General features: G+C 45.3%; 1 protein-coding gene across 1 annotated transcript in view; it reads left to right on the top strand.

The window, feature by feature from the left end:
• Positions 1-22,104, top strand: part of ell (elongation factor RNA polymerase II) — a 90,171-nt gene extending 68,067 nt beyond the window's left edge. The window contains exons 6-12 of the mRNA XM_078424155.1: positions 2,935-3,059; positions 9,149-9,242; positions 9,950-10,457; positions 12,293-12,359; positions 13,721-13,892; positions 15,493-15,537; positions 17,125-22,104. Coding sequence (XP_078280281.1) covers positions 2,935-3,059; positions 9,149-9,242; positions 9,950-10,457; positions 12,293-12,359; positions 13,721-13,892; positions 15,493-15,537; positions 17,125-17,235 — 1,122 coding nt within the window. The 3' untranslated portion in view covers positions 17,236-22,104. The remainder of the gene's footprint in view (positions 1-2,934; positions 3,060-9,148; positions 9,243-9,949; positions 10,458-12,292; positions 12,360-13,720; positions 13,893-15,492; positions 15,538-17,124) is intronic.
• The last annotated feature ends 787 nt before the right edge of the window (positions 22,105-22,891 follow it).

The following is a 22,891-nucleotide window of genomic DNA, read 5'->3' on the forward strand; positions in this document are numbered from 1 at the left end:
TAGAACACTGCTAACAATAGCCTGTTTCCTTCATCATTATTACTTTTAGCATATTTTTCATTCATTTGTTTTATATCTCTACGTCAGCATCTATATCGCCCCCTGACTCTCAGTCTGACGAAGGGTCACGACCTGAAACGTCACCTATTCTTTTTCTCCAGAGATGCTGCCTGACCCGCTGAGTTACTCCAGCTTTTTGTGTCTGTCCAAAGTAAAGAGTTCTGGGTGGTCCAGTGAGGTGCATGTTGACAATTCACATGATTCACCTCAAGTCTACTTTGTCGTATTGAAAGACTCCGCTTGGGGTGGCACAGTGGTGCAGCGGTAGAGGTGCTCCTTCCAGCAGCAGAGACCCGGGTTTGATCCTGACTATGGGCGCTGTTTCGGCGTTCTTTTTGTGACCGCGTGGATTTTCTCTAGGTGCTCCGGTTTCCTCCTGCACTCCAAAGGTGTACATTATTCACAAAATGCTGGAGTAACTCAGCAGGTCAGGCAGCATCTCAGGTGAGAAGGAATGGGTGACGTTTCGGGTCGAGAAAGGGTCTCGACCCGAAACGTCACCCATTCCTTCTCTCCTGAGATGCTGCCTGACCTGCTGAGTTACTCCAGCATTTTGTGAATAAACACCTACGATTTGTACCAGCATCTGCAGTTATTTTCTTACACCAAAGGTGTACAGGTTTGCAGGTTAATTTTGGCTTCGATAAAATTGTAAATTGTCCATCGTGTGTGGGATAGTGTTAGTGATAGGGGTGGTCGCTGGTCGGCGTGGAGTCGGTTCGCCGAAGGGCCTGTTTCTGCGCTGTACCTCTAAAGTCTAAAGGTCAGCCGCCTTCAGCAGCCCAAACACATCAATCTCAAGTTGAAAAGCCCACAGAAGCCACAGTGTAGTTCATTGAGAACATCAGTGTTGTGGAATGAAGCTATTCCACCCACGAATGCCCATGTGCCCACGAGCTCTTTGGAACAACGTAATTAGCCCTACTCCACCGTTCTGGCCCCACATCCCCGCAGTGTCTCCCACACAGGTGCTGCACTGGAGATGGTGCAGTTGGGGTTGTCCCATGTCAGAAAAAGATAACAATAACAATAACAACTACAGCATGGAAACAGGCCTGTCCGGCCCTACCAGTCCACGCCGACCATTCTCCCTGACCTAGTCTCATCTACCTGCACTCAGTCCATAACCCTCTAATCCCCTCTTATCCATATACCTATCCAATTTACTCTTAAATAATAAAATCGAGCCAGCCTCCACCACTTCCACCGGAAGCCCATTCCATACAGCCACCACCCTCTGAGTAAAGAAGTTCCCCCTCATGTTACCCCTAAACCTTTGTCCCTCAATTCTGAAGCTATGTCCCCTTGTTGGAATCTTCCCCACTCTCAAAGGGAAAAGCCTACCCACGTCAACTCTGTCCGTCCCTCTCAAAATTTTAAAAACCTCTATCAAGTCCCCCCTCAACCTTCTACGCTCCAAAGAATAAAGACCCAAAGATGTTTCAGTTATATCTTCCATTCCCCATACACTTCCACCACCCTTTCAGGTAGGGCAATCCAGCTGTGTAGGAAGGAACTGCAGATGCTGGTTTAAACCGAAGACAGACACAAAAAGCTGGAGTAACTCAGCGGGTCAGACAGCGTCTCTGGAGAAAAGGAAATAGGTGATGTTTACAGTCGAGTCTGAAGAAGGGTCTCAACCTGAAACGTCACCCGCTGAGTTACTCCAGCTTTTTGTGTCCATCTTGGGTGAATTAGTAATGTCATTCAGTTCCCCCATGCCCCCCAAGCCTGCTCCACCATTCCATAAATGGTGGCTGATGTTAATAACTCACTTTTGGGAAAAAATATATACTTTTAGGAAGACAAGCTCCTCAATCGACTGATTGCATTGAATCTCCACCCTCTGGTTACTGACACCCACTTCTTTCTATTTACTTGATTAAAAATCTTTCCCTAGACAGATCTGAATCACTAGCTAGCTTAGAACAAGAGTCTTGTCGAGCTCCAGTAAGGCCAGTAGACAAGATGAGGAGGCTGATTCATACCATTAGGAGAAAAGATGTTGTAGTGCCGACTCTCCGCGAGGTCGTACCGCTGAATTCCACTTAACTCGTGCTGACCTGCAATTTCTCCCTGATATTGGTGACCTTGCTGCTAATTTTCCATTTGTGTTCAGCACGGGAACCGACCCTTCGGCCCACAATGTATCTGTCGAACATAATGCCAAGATCAGCTAATCTCATCTGCCTGTACATGATCCATGCCCCTCCAGTCTCAGCATATCCATGTGCCCATCCAAAAGCCTCTTAAATGCTACGCAATTCTGTGTACGTTCTAGAAAGTTCACTCGCATCCGAGGGATTTCTGTTGGAGTGGATATAGAAAGCCAAAAAGCTGGAGTAATCATTGAAGTTCACATAAAAGGGATTATTTTTCAGCCGTTAATCTTTGCTGGAGATTTTGGGAATAACTCAATGTCTACCTCTGGTCTCGGCAAAGTTAATTCCATTGAGTTAATTTTGGCTCCAGGTTCAAAAAGTGTTTTGCTGAATTAGTTACTGATTAAATCTTTCCGGTTATTGTCCACATAATATCTTGGGAAATGGCTTGTGCTGCTGCAAACTATACCAAGCAGAATTTGCTGGGGGTGGAGAGGGTTGGAAAGGTTAAAGCAAATTTACTCAAGACCAAATAATCCTGCCCCGGTTGCACTTAAAAATCACTCGAAATCTAATTGATGACCATCATTGACTGCAAAGAATTAGTGTACTTATGAAGACAAAGCTGTATTCTGCTGCCCGTGGACAGTGTCAGTGTGGAGAGTATTGAACCAATTTCTCCATTGTGTTAGTACTGGGCACTCAAGAATCGTATGGGTTGGTTAATGCCGCTGTTGTGACAATGGGTGAGTTGTACTCTGCTGTGTTGCAGGTGGCTAATCTGAATGTCAAGGATGGCACCTTCACCCTGAAAGACTTTGCATACAAGGAGATCCAAAGAGACTGGCCGGGTTACTCGGATGGCGACCAGCAGTTGTTGAAGCGAGTTCTTGTTCGGTAAGTTACATTAACAATCGGCTTTTATGTCGAAAATGCCCAAGCAGTTTTGCAGAGACTGGTGATGGAGGGAACGAACTGATAACGGGAATGCAAGCTTGGGAGTGACCAGAGGTGCCGGGTAAAGATGGAAGCACAGAAAACCCCCGCAGCATCAACACTGTACTGGGATTCTGTACTGGGATGAGTACCAGCACTTTCACCATGCTGTTGGGCATGAGTACGGGTTGTCAACAAAACCGAGAGCCAGGCCATCTCCCCATGATCTTCAGGAGCACCTCTTAGTTAACAAAGTAAAACATCTCCAGCTTGGTGGCATTCCCACTGTCCAAACATCTTAATGGTAGGAGAGCGTGGGAAAGCATGCCGAGGATGTTTTAATTTTGAGAATCGATCGGCGACTTAAAAAGCTTGGCCATTGCAGCAGGCCAGGCATGACTTATTGGCACTATGCAGCAGGCAGGTCCTCAAAGATTCCTCCTTCTTTTAGTCAGGAGTGATCTAGAATACTCTGTTAGAAAATAACTGTAGATGCTGGTACAAATCGAAGCTATTTATTCACAAAATGCTGGAGTAACTCAGCGGGTCAGGCAGCACCTCAGGAGAGAAGGAATGGGTGACGTTTCGGGTCGACGGCATTCTTCAGTCTGAAGAAGGGTCTCGACCCGAAGCGTCACCCATTCCTTCTCTCCTGAGATGCTGCCTGACCCGCTGAGTTACTCCAGCATTTTGTGAATAAATACCATCAATAGAATACTCTGTTTATTGGTACTTGAGGATCACAGTGCCATACTGAACAAAACTACCTGCTTGATTGTGTACTGGGCACTTCTTCCACCGCCAATGCGCTGTGGTGAATGTTATCTCTGTCAGATTCACTGCAGCCAAAGGTTCTTTGACTGCACCTCGCAGAAGGACGAGGCAGTGAATGCATGTTCATATGTCCAAGTTCCTCTCCAGATCGCACCAGAATCCATTGTGCTGGCGAAAGTAAGCATCAAATATGAAACGGAAAAGTCACGGGAAGAATAATTTGCACTTCTCCGTAATGCTGTGTGATGGAATATGCACCTGAGTAATGTTCAGCATTACAGCTCCAATCTTGAGAGAGGAAAAATAGTATTCAATTTCAGAATCTGGCAAATTATTGCAGCTTTTGTGTGCGTAAGGATTAAGAAAGGAATTTGTGAAAAAAAATTCTGGCAACTGTTCACTTCATTGGAATTGCACAAGACAATGAATTATTTCAAGTACGACCACTGTTGTGTAGGCACAGCTGTGCATTGGGATTCATAAGGAGAATGGTTTATGTATGATTGGATTTATAATGACAGGCAAATATTTTGCTTCTCCATAGTTTGCGCTCATGAACTAATGTAATGTGGCAGGAAATCTGCTGTAGGTAACATCGGAGCAAACGGGGAAACCTCTGGGAACATCGATGTGGTGGATCACCTCCTCGCCCCCACCCTCCCCTCCCCCTCCACTCACACTCCCCCAGGGGCCGCCTTTCCCACTCCAGAAATGCTGAACCCCACCCCACCTCCAACCCTTGAAACAATGACACTTCCCAGAGGTTTCCTCCCCTTCTCCCACAGTAATCTTGGTGCCGATCTGGAGGATTGTCCCGGACGTCAGCACCGAGCAGGCTGTTACTTTGTAAATGTTGGTGCCCACTGGGATGATTCCTGCAGAAATATAGCGTATTGACACATACGAGGACATTAGAAACATACAGTAGGTGAGGGAGGAGACCATTTGGTCCTTCGAGCCAGCACCGCCATTCATTGTGATCATGGCTGATCATCTACAATCAGTAAGCTGTGCCTGCCTTCTCCCCATATCCCTTGATTCCACTAGCCCCTAGAGCTCTATCTAACTCTCTTTTAAATTCATCCAGTGAATTGGCTTCCACTGCCTTCTGTGGCAGAGAATTCCACAAATTCACAACTCTCTGGGTGAAAAAGTTTCTTCTCACCTCAGTTTTAAATGGCCTCCCCTTTATTCTTATTCTTAGAACCCCTGGTTCTGGACTCTCCCAACATTTGAAACATTTTTCCTGCATCTAGCTTGTCTAGTCCTTTTAGAATTTTATACGACGGTATAAGATCCCCTCTCATCCTTCTAAAGTCCAGTAAATACAAGCCTAGTCTTTCCTAAAGTTCCTCATATGACAGTCCCTCCATCCCAGGGATTTACCTCGTGAACCTACACTGCACTGCCTCAATAGCAAGGACGTCCTTCCTCAAATTAGGAGACCAAAACTGCACACAATACTCCAGATGTACCCTCACCAGGGCCCTTTCAGTGACGGGTTTCAAGGACACCAAGGTCTCATTGCACTTCCCCTTTACCTAATCTGACACCATTGAGATAATAATCTGCCTCCTTATTTTTGCCGCAAAGTGGATAACCTCACATTTATCTACATTATACTGCACATCTGCCATGCACCTGCCCACTCACTCAACCTGCCCAAGTCACCCTGCAATCTCCTAACATCATCTTCGCAGTTCACACTGCCACCCAGCTTTGTGTCATCCGTAAACGTGCTAGTGTTACTTCTAATTCCATCATCCAAATCATTAATAGACTTTGTAAATAGTTGCGGCCCCAACTCTACTCGCCACTGCCTGCCATTCTGAAAAGGACCCGTTTATTCCTACTCTTTGCTTCATGTCTGCCAACCAATTCTCTATCCATGTCAATACTCTACCCCCAATACCACGTGCTCTAATTTTGCTCGCCAACCTCCCGTGTGGTACCTTATCAAAGGCTTTCTGAAAGTCTAGATACACTACATCAACTGGCTCTCCTTCATCCATTTTACTTGTCACATCCTCAAAAAATTCCAGAAGATTAGTCAAGTAGGATTTCCCCTTCATAAATCCATGCTGACTTGGGCCAATCCTTTTACCGCTATCCAAATGCGCCGTTATTACCTCTTTAATAATTGACTCCAGCATCTTCCCCACCACCGATGTCAGGTTAACTGGTCTATAATTCCCCGTTTTCTCTCTTGCTCCTTTCTTGAAAAGTGGGATAACATTAGCTACCCTCCAATCCACAGGAACTGATCCTGAATCTATTGAACATTGTAAAATGACATTGCCCAGGGAATATATTGATTTCCAAGGATTCCCTATTTAAAAAGGGTGGGACTGCCATTCAAAGTCAATCAATGCTTGAAAATATATATTTATGGACAAAATATAGAGAAAGATGGTGGGGCGGCTTATCTAGTTGCCTCCCAACCTCACATTATCTATCCCATGCTTTTCTAAACTCAGTGGAGTGTGACCCAGTCTGTGCAAGCTGCCAATGTAATTGAGCCCTTTCAACAACATCATTCTGTGTCTCATCCTTTGTGCTTCATCTTCTAAAGGATTAATATATCCTTACCGGGTCCAGCAGCAACCACAGCAAGATCAAAGTCAGTATGGCAGCTTGAAATGCAGGGATATTCTTTGATTAGGATATCAATGCTTCAAAGGTATCTGATGGTCACATCTACCTCGATAAAGTGAAATATTTTGTTTTACAAGCAATTAATTAAAATTATACTGTAAATGAGCATGGAATTCCCACCAAGATCGTAAACTTAATCAAGAACTCGTATGATGGAACCTCATGCAAAGTTATGCCTGCAGGCCAGCTCTCCCAGAGCTTTAGTGTCAAGCAGGGATGTCTACTGTCACCATTCCTGTACCTCCTGGCAATTGACTGGATCATGATGGAAACAACTGAAGGGAAAAGAAATGGAATTCAGTGGACAATGTGGGACAGCTAGATGCCCTTGACTTTGCAGACGACATAGCTCTCCTTTCACACACACAGATACAAATGCAGGAGAAGATGGACAGACGCTTACAAGCTGCAACAAAACTTGGTCTTACACCCAATACAGCAAAGACACAGGTGATGAAGATCCACTCCAGAACCAGTAACCCTATCCTCATGCCCAGCACTACCCTGGAGGAGGTAGACACATTCACATACCTAGGCTGTGTTGTGGACACCACCGGAGGGGCAGATGCAGACATAAAACGCAGAATCAATAAGGCTAGGGTGGCGTTTAACATGCTCAGGAAGATCTGGAGTTCAAAATACATCTCAATCAACACCAAAATACGCATCTTTAATTCAAATGTGAAGCAGGTGATGCTGTGTGGATCAGAGACATGGAAAACAACAAAACACACAACAAATAGGCTGCAAACAGTCACTACACCTGCCTCAGGAGATTACTAAACATCTGGAGGAGAGACAAAGTAAGCAAGGTGGACCTGTGGCAAAGAACAAGCCAGGATCCCATTGACTTACAAATTCGAAAGAGAAAATGGGGTTGGATTGGACGCACCCTCAGAAAACCTGCCACAATCATCACCCGGAAAGCCCTAAAATGGAACCCCCAAGGAAAAAGGAAAAGAGGTCTCCACAGGAACAGTGCCACTCCAATGTCTGGGAGTGGGCTCAACTGGGGAGATCTCCAGTGAGGTGGAGGATATTTGTCAATGGCCTATGCTCCCTAGAGGAGCCAAGGGCTTAAGAAGAAGAAAATGAGCACGATCATGAGTGCATGCAAGATCGTAGTGTAAGAATAGTGGACTTTACTGATGCAGTACACAAAGAGTCCCACATTTCTGGCGTCGTGTATCCTTCACGTTTTAAGTTATTAAAAGTAGAGAGGGTCATCTTGGCCTGGCGTGTGCAGTGGGCCAGCGTTGTGTGGATCGGCCTGGCTTGGCGTGTGCAGTGGGTCAGCGTTGTGTGGATCGGCCTGGCTTGGCGTGTGCAGTGGGTCAGCGTTGTGTGGATCGGCCTGACTTGGCGATGCTGTCTGTTCTCCGCTGCTGCTGCAGGCCGCGCACTCCTCCAGCCTCTGTGGGGCCCCCAGCACCCCCCCCCCCCCCCCCATCCACGTGGTCCCCCGGCAGTGGCTGAGCCTCCGGTGGCCCGCTCCACCCCGCCAACGCACCGTACCCTAGCGTCCCTCAGCCATCGCCGGCGGGGGGGTACCTCCAGACCACCGCTGAGGGAGCCACATTTTTGTCTGTGGCTCCAAAAGATGCTCCATTTTGTATCCCTCAAGCTCTTAAAAGTGGAGGATCTTATCTTGGCCACGCGGCTGCAGCGGGTCAGTGTGTCGGAAAGAACTGTAGACGCTGGGACGAATGGCCTAATTCTGCTCCTATCACTTATGGTCTTATGTGTAGGAAGGAACTGCAGATGCTAGTTTAAACCAAAGATAGGCACAAAATGCTGGAGTAACTCAGCAGGACAGGCAGCATCTCTGGAGAGAAGGAATTGGTGACGTTTCGGGTGGTGACCCTTCTTCAAACTCCGTCTCTTATGATCCTGTTTGAGAGCCTAACTTCCTGCTGGTTTAGTTTAGTTTAGTTTAGAGATACAACGCAAAACAGGCCCTGTGGCCCACCGAGTCCGCACCGACCAGCGATCCCCGCACACCCACACAATCTTACACACACTAGGGACAATCTTACATTTCCACCAACTAATTAACCTACCAATGTGTACATCTTTGGAGTGTGTGAGGAAACCGAAGATCTCGGAGAAAACCCACGCAGGTCATAAGTGACAGGAGTAGAATTAGGCCATTCGGCCCATCAAGTCTCCTCCACCATTCAATCATGGCTGATCTATCTCTCCCTTCTAACTCCATTCTCCTGCCTTCTCCCCATAATCTCTGATATCTGTACTCATCAAGAATTTATCAGTCTCTGCCTTAAAAATATCCACTGACGGCCTCCACAGCCTCCTGCAGCAAAGAATTGCATAGATTCACCACCCTCTGACTAAAGAAAGTTCTCTTCAGCTCCTTCCTAAAAGAACGTCCTTTAATTCTGAGGCTGTGCCCGCTCGTCCCAGACTCTCCACGAGTGACAACATCCTCTCCACATCCACTCTGTCCGGTTTGTTTTGAATCATGTACATTCTAATGCGATCAAATGAGGAATGTCCACTGGCACTGTTTTCCCTTCTGTACTTTATATGCTAACAAGGCAGCCAAGATAATTTGTCCCTGCTGTATAGACCTGAACTATTTACTCTCCTCTCTGATTCTACAGGAAATCCTGTCAGCTACACAATGCCGGTGTGGGCTCCGGGGAGACACCTTCATCGAGTCCAAAGGACAGTGCAACTTCAGCCTCCCCGCCACAGGTATGATCCCTGCCCTTCTCTGTTATTCTTGGTGTTCGGTCTGGGCCAAGTTTCCTTCTCTACTGCAGTGACAGCCCCCTGCTGGTGAATAGTGAACTGATCATGCCTTAAAATGTTGGCACAGCCAGTAAGTGATTAGTGTAAGCTCAACTGGCCTGAACTTCATAACAGGCATTCCTGCTGATAAAACTCATGAGACCATTCAGATGCACTGTATATTTTATTTGTTTGCTAAATTAATGATGGATTAATATGCTGTCCTTTACCCTGTGAGCTATTCTTTAAGAATGACTTTGTCACTGTAAGCTACAATAATTATTCACCATGCCAAGTTAAATACCATCCTTCCTTGCACGTATCTCCTTTTAAATCACATGTCTCCTAATGATTTCTCTCTAAGCTTTGAAATTAGGGCAGTTCTCAGTGAAGAAGACAAATCTATTCAGTAATATGATGGTGAATGGTGTCTAATAAACTAGTGTTGAAGTTAGACACAATGTTGGAGTAACTCAGAGGGACAGGCAGCATCTCTGGAGAGAAGGAATGGGTGATGTTTCGGGTCGACCCTGCTGCCTGTCCCGCTGGGTTACTCCACCATTTTTGTGTCTATCTTTGGTGTAGAACCAGCATCTGCAATTCCTTCCTACACAGAGTATAAGTGTTGAGTTGTGCCTGTACCAAAGTAACAAGGTGTTTCCTCCCTCCAGAAACGCCCGCCGCCCAATGATTTCATCGATCCGCTGGCTAACAAAAAACCCAGAATATCTCTTCTGACTAGTCGAGTGCCTCCCACTTTGAATGGGAGGTTAAATCCTTCCAATGCGAAAGAGGCGGCAGCTGCCACCGCTGATTTGGCCGCCGCTGATTCGGCCGCCCCAGAGTGCGGAGGCTCGTCGTCCACCGTGCCGGCGCTGGCAGAAGCCCAGCGTGCTCACCAACCACTCTCGGACGTCAGCAACGACTCTAGCCAGAACGGCAGAGGTTGCGATGGCCCCAGCGAACCGGAGCGGCCCGGCCCGCACCCGCCCCAACCCAGCCTGGCCAGCGCCCCCTCATCTCACCTGAGGTCCAGAAAAAAGTCTAAAAAGCACAAAGACAAGGAGCGAACGCGGGAAAAGGAAGGTGGTGAGGAGGATTGTGGAGAACGAGAGAGAGATGCCGAGTGTCTTCTGAGCTGTAGGGAGCAGAAGAAGGATTCCGCACAGAAGCCATCAGGTGAGTGTTCGCTGGACACGATCCCTCTTTCAAAGATATTGTTTCAATTTTTCAACAATTCCATTTACTCTGTATCCTAAACACCACCATTCTGTTTCCGTGCCTTATCTCTAAACTAAAACTGAACTACATGGATAGGACCGGTTTAGAGGGATATGGGCCAACATAGGCAGGAGGGGCTAGTGTAGTTGGACCATCTTGGTCGGCATGGGCAAATTGGACCGAAGAGCCAGTTTCAATGCTGTATAATTCTGACTGTCTAGGAGATTCACCAGGATGTTGCCTGGATTGGAGGACTTTAGTTATAAGGAGACATTGAATGAGTTGGGTTTGTTTTACTTGGAATGAGAGAGGCTGAGAGGTGACCTGATAGAAAAATATAAAATGATGTGAAACATAGTTATGCAGGCCGTCAAAAACCTTTTATCATGGTAATGAGATGTAGAAAAAAACAAGGGATTGCTTGTGATATGTACAAACTTGGACATGAATGTGCAAGGCTTGCTTGGTAGGTTTGTAGACAACACTAAAATTGGTGCAGCTGTGGTCAGTGAGAGAGGTTGCAAAAGTATATCATCCCAGCAAATGTGAGTTGTACTTTGGGAGTTTGAATATCAGGGGAAAGTACACTGATCAGCCAAAACATTATGACCACTGACCGGCGAAATGAATAACATTGATTATCTTGTTACAAGGGCACCTGTCAAGGGGTGGGATATATTAGGCAGCAAGTGAACAGTCAGTTCTTGAAGTTGATGTGTTGGATGCAGGAGAAATGGGCAGGAGTAAAGACCTGAGCGACTTTGACAAGGGCCAAATTGTTTTGGCCAGATGACTGGGTCAGAACATCTCTGAAATGGCAAGGCTTGTGGGGTGCTCCCGGTCAGCAGTGGTGAGTACCGACCGACAGTGGTCCGAGGAGGGACAAACCACAAACCGGCGACAGGGTGTTGGGCACCCAAGGCTCATTGATGCGCGAGGGCAACAAAGGCTATCCCGTCTGGTCCGAACCGACAAAAGGTCCACTGTGGCACAAGTCACAGAAAATTTTAATGGTGGTCACAGGAGGAATGTGTCACAATACACAGTGCATTGCACCCTGCTGCGTATGGGACTGCACACGGAGGACCAACGGCATATTGGGCAGGTGGTCATAATGTTTTGGCTGATCGGTGTATATAGTTAATGTCAAGATCTTTAACAGAATTGATGTACAGAGTAATCTTGGGGTCCACGTCCGTAGTTCCTCGAAAGTGGCAACGCAAGTAGGCACATGGATACACAGAGAATGGAAAGATATGGATCCTGTGCAGGCAGATGAGATTAGTTTATCTTGGCCTTGTGTTCCGGTCATAAGATCTTTAAGGGATATGAGTAGAATTAGGCCATTCGGCTCATCAAGTCTACTCTGCCATTCAATCAGGGCTGAACTATCTCTCCCTCCTAACCCATTCTCCTGCCTTCTCCCCATAACCTCTGATACCCGTACTAATCAAGCACAGAAGCACAGACCTTGTGGGCCGAAGGGCCGCCTCCTGTGCTGTACTATTCTATGTCCAGGCAAAAGGGATTAGTTTAACGGCATCCTGCTCGGCGCTGACATTATGGGCCGAATGGTCTGTTCCTGACCATGCTGTTCTGTGTTCAAAGGTGAGGAGAAGGAGTTTTAAAGAGGATCTGTAGATAGGTGTCTTTGGATAGAGAATTGCTGAACACACTGCTGGTGGAGGAATCTCTGATACTGTGAGAGGAATTTTGAAGGATCCGGCTGTGATGAGTGTTGTTTTCAGTTGTGGCTCTTTCATTGTTACCTACATCAGCTTGCCTTGTTGTAGGTTTGAACGGGATGTGCAACAGCTCCAGTGTTCCGACTCCAGCATCGGACGCGCCTGATTACTTACTGTAAGTAAAAGCTATGAAAGAAGCTCCCAGGCTACACCTCCCCTCTACTCTTTTACTTCTTCTCCTTTGCAATCCGTGTCACCCGGTGAGTAGTTTGTCAGCATCAAACAAATGGTCCCAGTCTCTCTGCTTCCAATGACGATAGATAGGTCGAAGGTAGACACTAAATGCTGGAGTAACTCAGCGGGTCAGGCAGCATCTTGGGAGAGAAGGAATGGGTGACGCTTCTTCAGTCTGAAGAAGGGTCTCGACCCGAAACGTCACCAGTTCCTTCTCTCCCGAGATGCTGCCTGACCCGCTGAGTTGCTCCAACATTTTGTGTCTACCTTCGATTTAAACCAGCACCTGCAGTTTTTTTCCTACTATAGATAGGTCCTCAGTTGTGCACCTCACTAATCAAGACAAGGTTGATTTCTGTCCCATTCCTCTGATTTTCTGACTATTGGAGATTGACAAGCTCTTTGAGATCTGATGGTTCATCAACTCAAATGTTAGCTGTCCACATGTATCGGCCAAGGCCTATTAGGTGTCACATCTGTCCAGAGATCTACACACCAATACCCAGACTGATAATTCTCTGCGGTGCTCAGAGAGTCCGTGCGGTTGGAAGTGAGCTTTCTAGAGAAGATGCATCTGCCCCCTCGTCATTGTAAGTAATCCCATGGCTCTATTCCAAATAAGAGCAAGGGTCTTCGTAAGTTCATAAGTTATGGGAGGAGAATTGGGCCATTTGGACCATCAAGTCTATCCTGCCATTCAATCATGGCTGATCTATCTTTCCCTCTCAACCCCATTCTCCTGCCCTCTCCCTATAAACCCATGACGCCCTTACTAATCAAGAATCTATCAATTTCCGCCTTTAAAATGTACATTGACTTGGCCTCCATGGCCTTCTGCGGCAACTAATTCCAGATTCACCACCCTCTGACTAAATAAATTCTTCCTTGTTTCCTTTCTAAAGGTACGTCCTTTTATTCTGAGGCTATGGTCTCTGGTGCTAGACTCCCACTAGTGGAAACATCCTCCACGTCTACTATATCCAGGTCTTTCACTATTTGGTTAGTTTCAATGAGGTCCTCCCCTTCTTCTATTTTCAATGAGGTCCTCCCCTTCTTCTAAACTGCTGGGGACAGTATTTTATCCCCTAACCAGTATCTGCAAGAGATTACATGGTTCACGTTGTTTGTGGAACGTGTGAGCAAATATGCTTAAATGTTTCGCCACATTGACTACCAGTCACTGTGGTGGTGGTGGCCGGATGGCATTACATAGTTTTATGTTGATGATGGAATAATACTGGAAAAGCTTTTATCTTTTGGACTCGCTAATTAACTGTTGTCTGGTTTGGATTGCTCCCTCAGTAAATATGCAGCAATTACATCGTCGGAGCAGAGGCAAGGTTACAAAACTGATTTCAACGCAGAGTATAGTGAGTACCGAGACCTGCACTCCAGGATAGAGAGCATCACCAGGCGGTTCACACAGCTGGACGCTGAGCTGAAGCAACTCTCAGCAGGGACTGCCAACTACAAGGTACAGGAGCATCTGCATTGCTTGTGGTCAAATATTATCACTGCCCATTGCTCCCCTATTTCCTGCTGCCAAGCACTATCGCCCATATATTTGCAAAGCAGGGCAGGGCAGTGAGCCGTGCATGGATGAGCAAAGCTTTTTCAGAGTCTGCACCCACTCTTTCAACAGTCCTACCTATTCAGCCAACTTCCCCAGTCCCTTCAGTCTCCCCCTCCCACCATTTCCTTCCCCTAATCTCATCTTCCTCCAGTGGCCCTAAGTACTTGTACCTCTCCCACACCCTTACCCCATCAGTCAGTGTTCCAATTAGCATCTTGCTTTCTTCCCCCTCTCCCCTTTCAATTCTCCCTCCCCAAATGCTTCTTTCCTCCTTGTGCCAGACCATCCTGGACAATTCCCTTGTCTGTTCTGAATGTTTGCATTGTTTCCGAGGGTGAGAGTGATGTGTAGTACACATGGTCGTTCATCTTTCTGAAAACGCTCAGAGCCAACCATGTAGTTTGGACTTGTGGCCCGTCTTCTTAGAAGTGACACAGCCCTTGCACCTTTGTAGTACTGGTTGTGCTCACTGAGTCACTGTGTTCACTGGCGTATAATAATCCCCTACCCCATCTTACAATATTTTCCGTTGCTGAACTGAACTTTGCTGAACTGAGATCAGTCGTCGTGCAGTGTGGAAACCAGTCCCTCAGCCCAACTTACCCACACTGACCATCATATCCCATCTACACTAGTCCCACTTGCCTGCCTGGGGCCACGTCCCTGTAAACCTGTCCTATCCATGTAGCCATCTAATTGCTTCTTGAATGATAGTCCCTGCCTCAACTACCTCCTCTGGCAGCTCATTCCATACACCCACCACCCTTTGCCTGTAGTGGTTACCCCTCAGATTCCAATACAATAATCACCTAAACCTATGCCCTCTGGTTCTCGATTCCTCTATTCTGGGCAAGAGACATTGTGCGTCAACCCGATCTGTTCATCATGATTTTATACTCCTCTTTCTGATCACCCTTCATCCTCCTGCACTCCAGGGAATAGAATCCCAGCCTACTCAACCTCTCCCTGTAGCTCAGACCCTGGAGTCCTGGCAACATCCTCATAAATCTTCTTTGCACGCTCTAATATAACTGGGATTGTACCAGGGTATGTTTAGTATGCGTGGCTCAAGGTGGTGTTTGTACCCATTGATCTTCAAATTGTGGTTAATTGATGAGCTGGGTATCGGATGGACCTAGTTTAGTTTTTCACATCTACACTATGCCACCCTGTGTACACTCAGCAATGCTGCTGGAATTTTGAGAGGTGTAAGTCAGGCTACACAGCAGAGCAGAGCGAACGGTTTCTAACTGAATGAGCAAGTCAATTATACTTTGAAGATAGACACAAAAAGCTGGAGTAACTCAGTGGGTCAGACAGCATCTCTAGAGAAAAGGAATAGGTGACGTTTCAGGTCCAACCCCTCCTTCAGACTCAGAGTCTTTATTCTGTGTTGGCACGTTGTCACTTGTTCAGAGTTTGTTTTGCAAAGTTTGCCCTGCCCTCTATGCTCTTTCAATGAAACGTTTACTGACTCTTTACATATGACTTTTTCCTGTAGAATATCCATGATCAGATTTTACAGGAATATCGTAACATTAAAAAGGTAAGAGTTTGAACAACGATGGCAATGAAATTATGCAAATACCTGGTAGGTGGTGGAGGTAATTCTTTACTCACCCATTAGGGTGCAAACACTAACTATCTTAGAGTCCACTCATTTTTCATCACTGCCTTTGCACTTTGCTGGGAGTTGCAGTTACTTGGGTTTACAACAATGAAAAATTTGGCTCTTCATAATTGTACTAATTCTTTGCTAGAGTTAACTAAAATGGATCTCATTGTTTTTTCTCTGCATCATTCCCAAATTTCATTCCCACTGCCCTGCTAACTTTAGTTTTAGAGATACAGCGTGGAAATAAGCCCACCGAGTCCACGCCGACCAGCAATTGCCGTACACTATCCTACAGACTAGGGACAATTTACAACTTTTACCGAAGACAAAATAACCTTCAAGCACGTATGTCTTTGGAGTGTGGGGGAAATCCCACAAGGTCATGGGAAAAACTTACAAACTCTGTACAGACAGCAAGCACCTATAGTCAGGATGGAACTCGGGTCTCTGGAGCTGTAAGGCAGCATATCTGCCACTGCGAGGCAGCAACTCTACCACTGACCACTGCACTGCCCAAATGTCAAACAAGTTTAATTATTAACATGCCCTTTAAAGCAATAACATAACAAATGAATATGCAATAATCAATACGATAAATTAATATTAGGCAACCAGACCATAATTGTGCAAAACTGAAGTATGTAGTACAACCAAAATATTGGCCCCATAGTCGATTGTTGTTGTGGTCGGGTTGCAGTTAGGGTGGTGCAGTGTGGTTCAAGAGCCTGTTGGTTGCTGGGAAGAAACGGCGGCACGGTGGCACAGCCATAGAGTTACTGCCTTACAGCATCAGAGACCTAATTTCGCTTAGATCCTAATTACGGCTGCTGTCTATATGGAGTTTGTACGTTCTCCCCATGACCCCATGGGTTTTCTTTGAGAACTTCGGCTTTCTCCCACACTCCAAAGACGTACAGGTTTGTAGGTTAATTGACTTGGTTCAAATGTAAAAAATTGTCCCGAGTGTAGGATAGTGTTAATGTGCGGGGATCACTGGTCGGTGCGGACCCTGTGGGCCGAAGGGCCTGTTTCCGCGCTGTGTCTCTAAACTAAACTAAACTTTTACTGAACGTGGAAGTCATGGTTCTCAGGCTTATGTACATCCTTCCCAATGGTAGCAGCAAAATGAGAATGTGGCCAAGGTGGTATGGGGCTTTGATGAAATTAGCTCTGAGACACAATTCCCATGCGTCCCTTCAATGCTGGGGAGGTCAATACCCGTGATGGACCAGGCAGTGCCTACCACTTTATGCAACCTTTTTAGTTCCTGGGCGTTCGAGTTATCGAGTCAGAAAATGCAACCAGTCAATATACTCTCTACTGTATATATCTGTGGAAGTTCAATAGAGTATTCGGTGACATCAAACCCTCGCAATCTCTTGGGAACTAGAGGCACCACACCCTACTTCTCTCAAATAATATGTCAGTGTTAAACAGCAATGTCAATTAAATGTCGTGTTTTAAACTGCTACGGTGACAGGACCTGAAGGCATTGTTTCTTTTGTGTTTTTTATGCAGACAAATCCCAACTACAGTCAAGAGAAATATCGTTGTGAATATCTCCACAACAAACTGGCTCACATTAAGAAACTAATAGCAGAATATGACCAGAAGCAATTTCAATCCTGACATTAGCCCAGCTTTACCGATTTGAGAGAGACGGCAAGCAATTGCATCTAATTGTGTTTCCAGCTTCTCCTGCGTGTCTGCTTCAAGAAGATGAAACTGCAGCAACTGAGACCAGCACTAACCTTAATAAATAGAGAGAAATGTGGGAATGGGAGGGGGGGGGGGGGGGGGTGAAGGGGCAGGGAGCCCCGGTCAGAAAGCGACTAGAGAGGAGAGATTAGTGTTCTAAAGGACAAAAAGGCTTTAAAAAAAATAATGGAAGCAATATTCAGGACTTGCTGTTCATTGTATTCCCCTAGCTCTTCAGACTTTCATTGTTTATCCCTCCCACCACCCGGCTTTGTGTCGAGCTCTTCATACCTGCTGTCCATTGAGCTCCCCCACACCTGACTTCTCAGAATTCTTCCTGGATATTTTTGCTGCTGCTCTTTATTTGCACCCTTCAATGCGCCAAGACACGGTTAAAATATTAGCTGTAAATTGTGCCAAGCGGAGAAACAATTTGTGGGTTGGCGCATGTGATCCTATTGCCCTGGTGATTGGGTGCCCCTCTGCATGCAAGCTACAATACCTGCCAAAAACTGGGAGTTCAGGAGCGGTCACTTTCAGCTAGTTCACAGGGTCTGAGACCCAGCCCGCTTAGCTGAGGGTTGTCCACAGGACCTGGTCACTCCCAAGCTATCCAGTCACCTGTTAATGACCAAAGTTGCATCAGCTTTTCAGGGTCTGTTTGCTGACTGTAAGCCTGAAGTTCAGAGAACCCTGCTACTAATTCTAAAGCTCACTGGCGAAGGGATTCCTGGATCACTCATCAAGTGTTATCTACCGGCATCAAAGCAATGATGTCACCTCCAGTATCAGTATTCATGGCTCTGATCCCACCCATTAACCAGCCACTGTTGGAATTGATGGAGTTGCCATTAAGTGATTGTTTTGTAATTCATTTTGTCATGAATCAGTGCTTTCAAAGATAGATACCGGGACCCTTGCTCTGTGAAAGTGTTTTTCAAGTTATCTTGGGTGTAATCAGAAATGTCATTAGTGCCCATGTGGGTCATTTTCGTCCCTGTCTCGTGTATTTATGGCTCGGTGCTTGGGTCTTCAGTAAGAAGTCTTATGTTTTTTTCTCCCCTCCTTGCTCAGTTCTGGCAGACAGTGAGACGGCTGGTTACATCAATAACCTGAGCCTAAAATCCTGATGCTTCCTTCCACCTATCCTTCAAGGCCTGATATTGAAGTGTAACTTCCATTATTTACCCATTATGGGCAGCACATGGCTGCCATCTCATGTCTCTGTTGATGAGGCTCCTGTTCCATACTATGGATCCTAGCATCAAAGCCACTTTCCGACCCTATTTTTTCTTTCCCTCATTATGTGTATCATGCTTTCACTGCATCTCTCCTCAAGGTTGAAGCACTGACAAAGAGAACATCTGACTTAATTTAAATGTCTTGAGAGAAGAGGGTTATTTTTGTTTCACCAAAATGAGTACTCTGCTATGGGACAAGTACAGTATTGACAGTTTGAAATATAAAGGAGAACTGTTCAAGATCTGAATGGAATTAAGTGTTAGATCTTTATCAGTCTCCCCCCCCCCCCCCCCCCCTTTCAGTATATGTTCCCTTTTATACCCAAACTAATCTAAACTTGTATAATGGACTAAAAGGGCAATTCCAAATATATTTTATTTAATGAGCAGCACCTTAAAGTGAGTCAGCAGACAATTCAGCAAATAATTTCACATTTCTATTTAAGCCTTCCAATCTCAGCTACTTTATGACTGATGTACACTTCTCAGAGTCCCAGACTTGTCCACTGGTGCATGTAGCACACACTAGCCCATTGAAGAATATTTATTTGAGGTGTGAAGACTCCAGTGTAACGTTTTTATTATTAGAACTGTTCCGATTGTATGCTTTATTGTAGAAAGCGATCCAGGGGCCTCAATCTGTTATTATTTTCAGCACTAGCTGGTCCTCTTACCAAATATCACACTGATCAGTGTATTTAGGAGACGGGGTTCCAAGCTGTGAGCAAGGAAATAGTTATCATTATCTGGATATCATTGTATCGTCTATTTCCTAAAGTTATGATTGGATTCCCACCAGCATTTTGACCTCTCGCTGGTAAGTCAGAGGGGAAAGTAGAGTCCTTGGTTTTCCATCGCATTCACTGCCCTGTGACTTACTCATTTCAAGTCAGCATTGGGAATGATGGATTTGTTGTGAAAAAAGGGGCAGGATATCATTAAGGCTGTTATTTACAGACAATGAACTGTCTTCAATGGTTTAATGAGGTCTAATGATCCTGTCTTCCACAATTTTATTTTAAGTAAAGTTTATTTGAAATGAAAGCTGGGAATTGCTTACTGAGTAAGATTCAGATTTGAGGTTTTAATTTCTTCCTCCTCTGCTGGATGAAATGTAAGAGAATGTTCCTCCCCTTCCTAAAACAGCAACATTGAAGTAGACCTAGATGTAGAATCAAAGAACCGCAGATGCTGGTTTATACCAATGATAGACACAAAGTGCTGGAGTAACTCAGTGGGTCAGGTAGTATGTGTAGGAAGAAACTGCAGATGCTGGTTTAAACCGAAGACAGACACAAAAAAATGGAGTAACTCAGTGGGACAAGCAGCATCTCTGGAGAGAAGGAATGGGTTGACGTTTCGGATTGGACCCCTTAGAAGGGTCTTGACCCGAAACATCACCCATTCTTTCTCTCCAGAGATGCTGCCTGTCCTGCTGAGTTACTCCAGCGTTTTGGGTGAGGTAGCATCTCTGGAGAAGAAGGATAAGTGATGTTTTGGGATGGATCCCTTCTGTCTGACGAAAGGTCCTGATGCAAAACGCCATCTTTTTCTCCTGACATGCTCCCTGACCCGCTGAGTAGTGTCTATCTTTTAAGAAGACCTGGCTTCTGTTCATTATCTGTGCGGCATAGGATTCTCGATTCAAGGTTGATAGCAAGGTTTGGGAACATGTTTAAACTGCAGAAACAAGACCGAACCGTGCAGCAAACAAATTTGGACTGCACGCCGTCTGTCACCTTTCCCTAAATCCTCTACATGCACCCTTATCCCAGGAACCTGGAGAAGTGGTTTCCAGATTCATGGTGTCATTGACTCACAGCTATAAAGGGAGGGGATTGAGTGATCAAGTCTTTTGTATAGGCAATGGGAGTTCACAGTGAAACACCACATTCTTATTTTTGTCCAAATGCTGATGTTGATACGAGTCATCTACTCGGATAGAAAATTAACACCCAACTGGCCCTTTAACTCCTGACACGAGCTGAAGGACTTGCATTTTCCATATCTGATGTGACCATCACCTTCAATATTATTGTTCAGAGTGTGTTGAATGTTGCTGGCAGGGATCCCACTATTGTGGGCAAAACACCTGCTATAAAATACCTTCTGCATTTTAGACTGGTAAAGGACTGAGCTCGCCCAAATCTAAAAGAATGGTCGATTTTCTAATCCTGATTACCGAACCTTCACTTGCAAGCTTCATGTGAACCTTCATCTCTCTGGAGAGATGCTGCCTGGCCCGCTGAGTTACTCCAGCTTTTTGTGTCTATCTACCGAACCTTCATGTCTTATGGGCTCAAATCAGGTAGGCGTTGGTTGGTACAGCTTGCTGGTCAGCTGCTCCGATGATTCTCATTCAAACAGGGGCCCACTAGCATAATGCTCTTTGATGGCACAGTGTGGCAGTGGAGTCAGTGTAGGTAGCTCGTTTCAACCTTGGCATACACCTCCTGCAGCATAATACTGGATCCAGACTGTAAACAGCAACTTGTGCGCAGAAGGAAAGCTGAACTAAACTTGGCTCATGGCCAGTAGCTGAATGGAATAAACATCAACCCTGGCCGAATGAATGCTAGTTGTGGAAAACTAATGTTGCATTTGGAATTTTTTCCAGCCCCACTGATGGTTCTATATCACAAATAATCAGAGTGTGATACTATAAAATGTACTATCCCATCTAGATAATCATAGGTTTAAACCACAAAACTGTCAGTGAATACTTTAGGTGCAAGAAATAACCATTAAACAGAAACTAGCATCGAGTGCTTTCATTTACCCTGAGATGATAACATTGAAAACTTCAAAATATTTCACCTTAAGTCCTAATGGCCGATGCTCAATGCTTTCCTTAAAGGGTAAAAGACCACTTGCTGATTCAGTAAAAAAAATTAAAGATTGGAAACATCACTTTTTGTATGCTTGAATTGCAAGTCTTTTTTTCCCAACAATATACTTCCCAATAGCAGATGGATTTCTGGAACAGTTTACATACTGCACAGAGTACTGATTGTCACCAAGAATGTACTGTGCCAGCCTTGGGACTGAGTTCTGTGCGTCTCCCAGATTACTCTGTAGCATCTTCCCTGAGCAAGCCCTCACATTGTTTCCAGCCTCTGTGACATTTTGATTCTTTCTACATTTATGGTCACAGCAGCTGAGGTAGCCAGCTTGTTTATTCTATATTAAGTGTTACTGTACTCCCAGGTATCGTATGAAGGTCTGAAGTTCTATGTAAATGAAGCCTTAATTTTTGATTTATTAAATGGATATTTTGAATTGAAAAGGGGTTAACAACAAAGGTTTGTGTTGCTAATGACAATTTGCACGTGCTATATCTTTAAGCCTTTGAGGTACTGGTGTGATTTTTGCGTTGCACACGATAAATGATAAAATATTTGTTGGGAGAAAGACCTCCTGATTATGATGCTATCCCATATTTTATTTCCACCAGTTTCTAACTGTTGAGTTCACTTTCTCAAATGTTGTATCAATTTCCTTCCTCCCTCCAACTTGTACACTTTGCATCCTTGTTCAAAATACTATTTTGTACAAAGATTATGGCGGTACTAGTTTTTATTTGCACCCTTTATTTTAGTTCTCTGCATGGTTTTGTAATGAACATGGTGAAATGAGACAGAAATTTGTTCCCCTCAGGAATGTAATAAAACCCCCCTCAGGATCCCTGACTATGCCCACCTGCTGTGCAAATAAGCTCTCTACCGTTGTAGATAGCAGGTTTAAATGTACTTTCCCACCTCTCCTGTTCATCTATCCTCTTCCCCCAAATATTCCTGATGTTTTCTATTAGACAACATCATTTTGTTAGTTGATAGTAGTATTCTTCTCCCCCACCCACTGCCCCTCCTGTATCCCCAAGTCAGAAGGGCCTCTTTCTGTGCTGTGGGACTCAATGACTCTATGACAACATCATTTTGTTAGTTGATAGTAGTATTCTTCTCCCCCACCCACTGCCCCTCCTGTATCCCCAAGTCGGAAGATGGTGGGAGTGAGCTGCTTTCTCTGTTTGGATATATGTAATCTAGCCTGTGCTATTTAATGCAGGGTAGCCACATAGTTGATGATTTATTCTGGTGGTCCGTGCGGACATGAATAGTCCTGCAGTGCAGTTCACCCAAAGCAGATCACCTCACTGAATTTTATGGGATTACGAATTGGCTGTTCTCTGCATATGTTCTGTATTTCAAGGTGATTTACGTAGAAGGAATCTGAAACTTGTATTAAAACATAAAGTTAAAGGTGCTGCATCCCCATTTAATCATATGCCTCGTGACTAGTGTAATCCTCTATATTTACATCCCTTCCTATTATGCATCTGCAGGGGT

The sequence above is a fragment of the Rhinoraja longicauda genome, chromosome 28 (assembly GCF_053455715.1).
Source record: "Rhinoraja longicauda isolate Sanriku21f chromosome 28, sRhiLon1.1, whole genome shotgun sequence".
Lineage (NCBI taxonomy): Eukaryota > Metazoa > Chordata > Chondrichthyes > Rajiformes > Arhynchobatidae > Rhinoraja > Rhinoraja longicauda.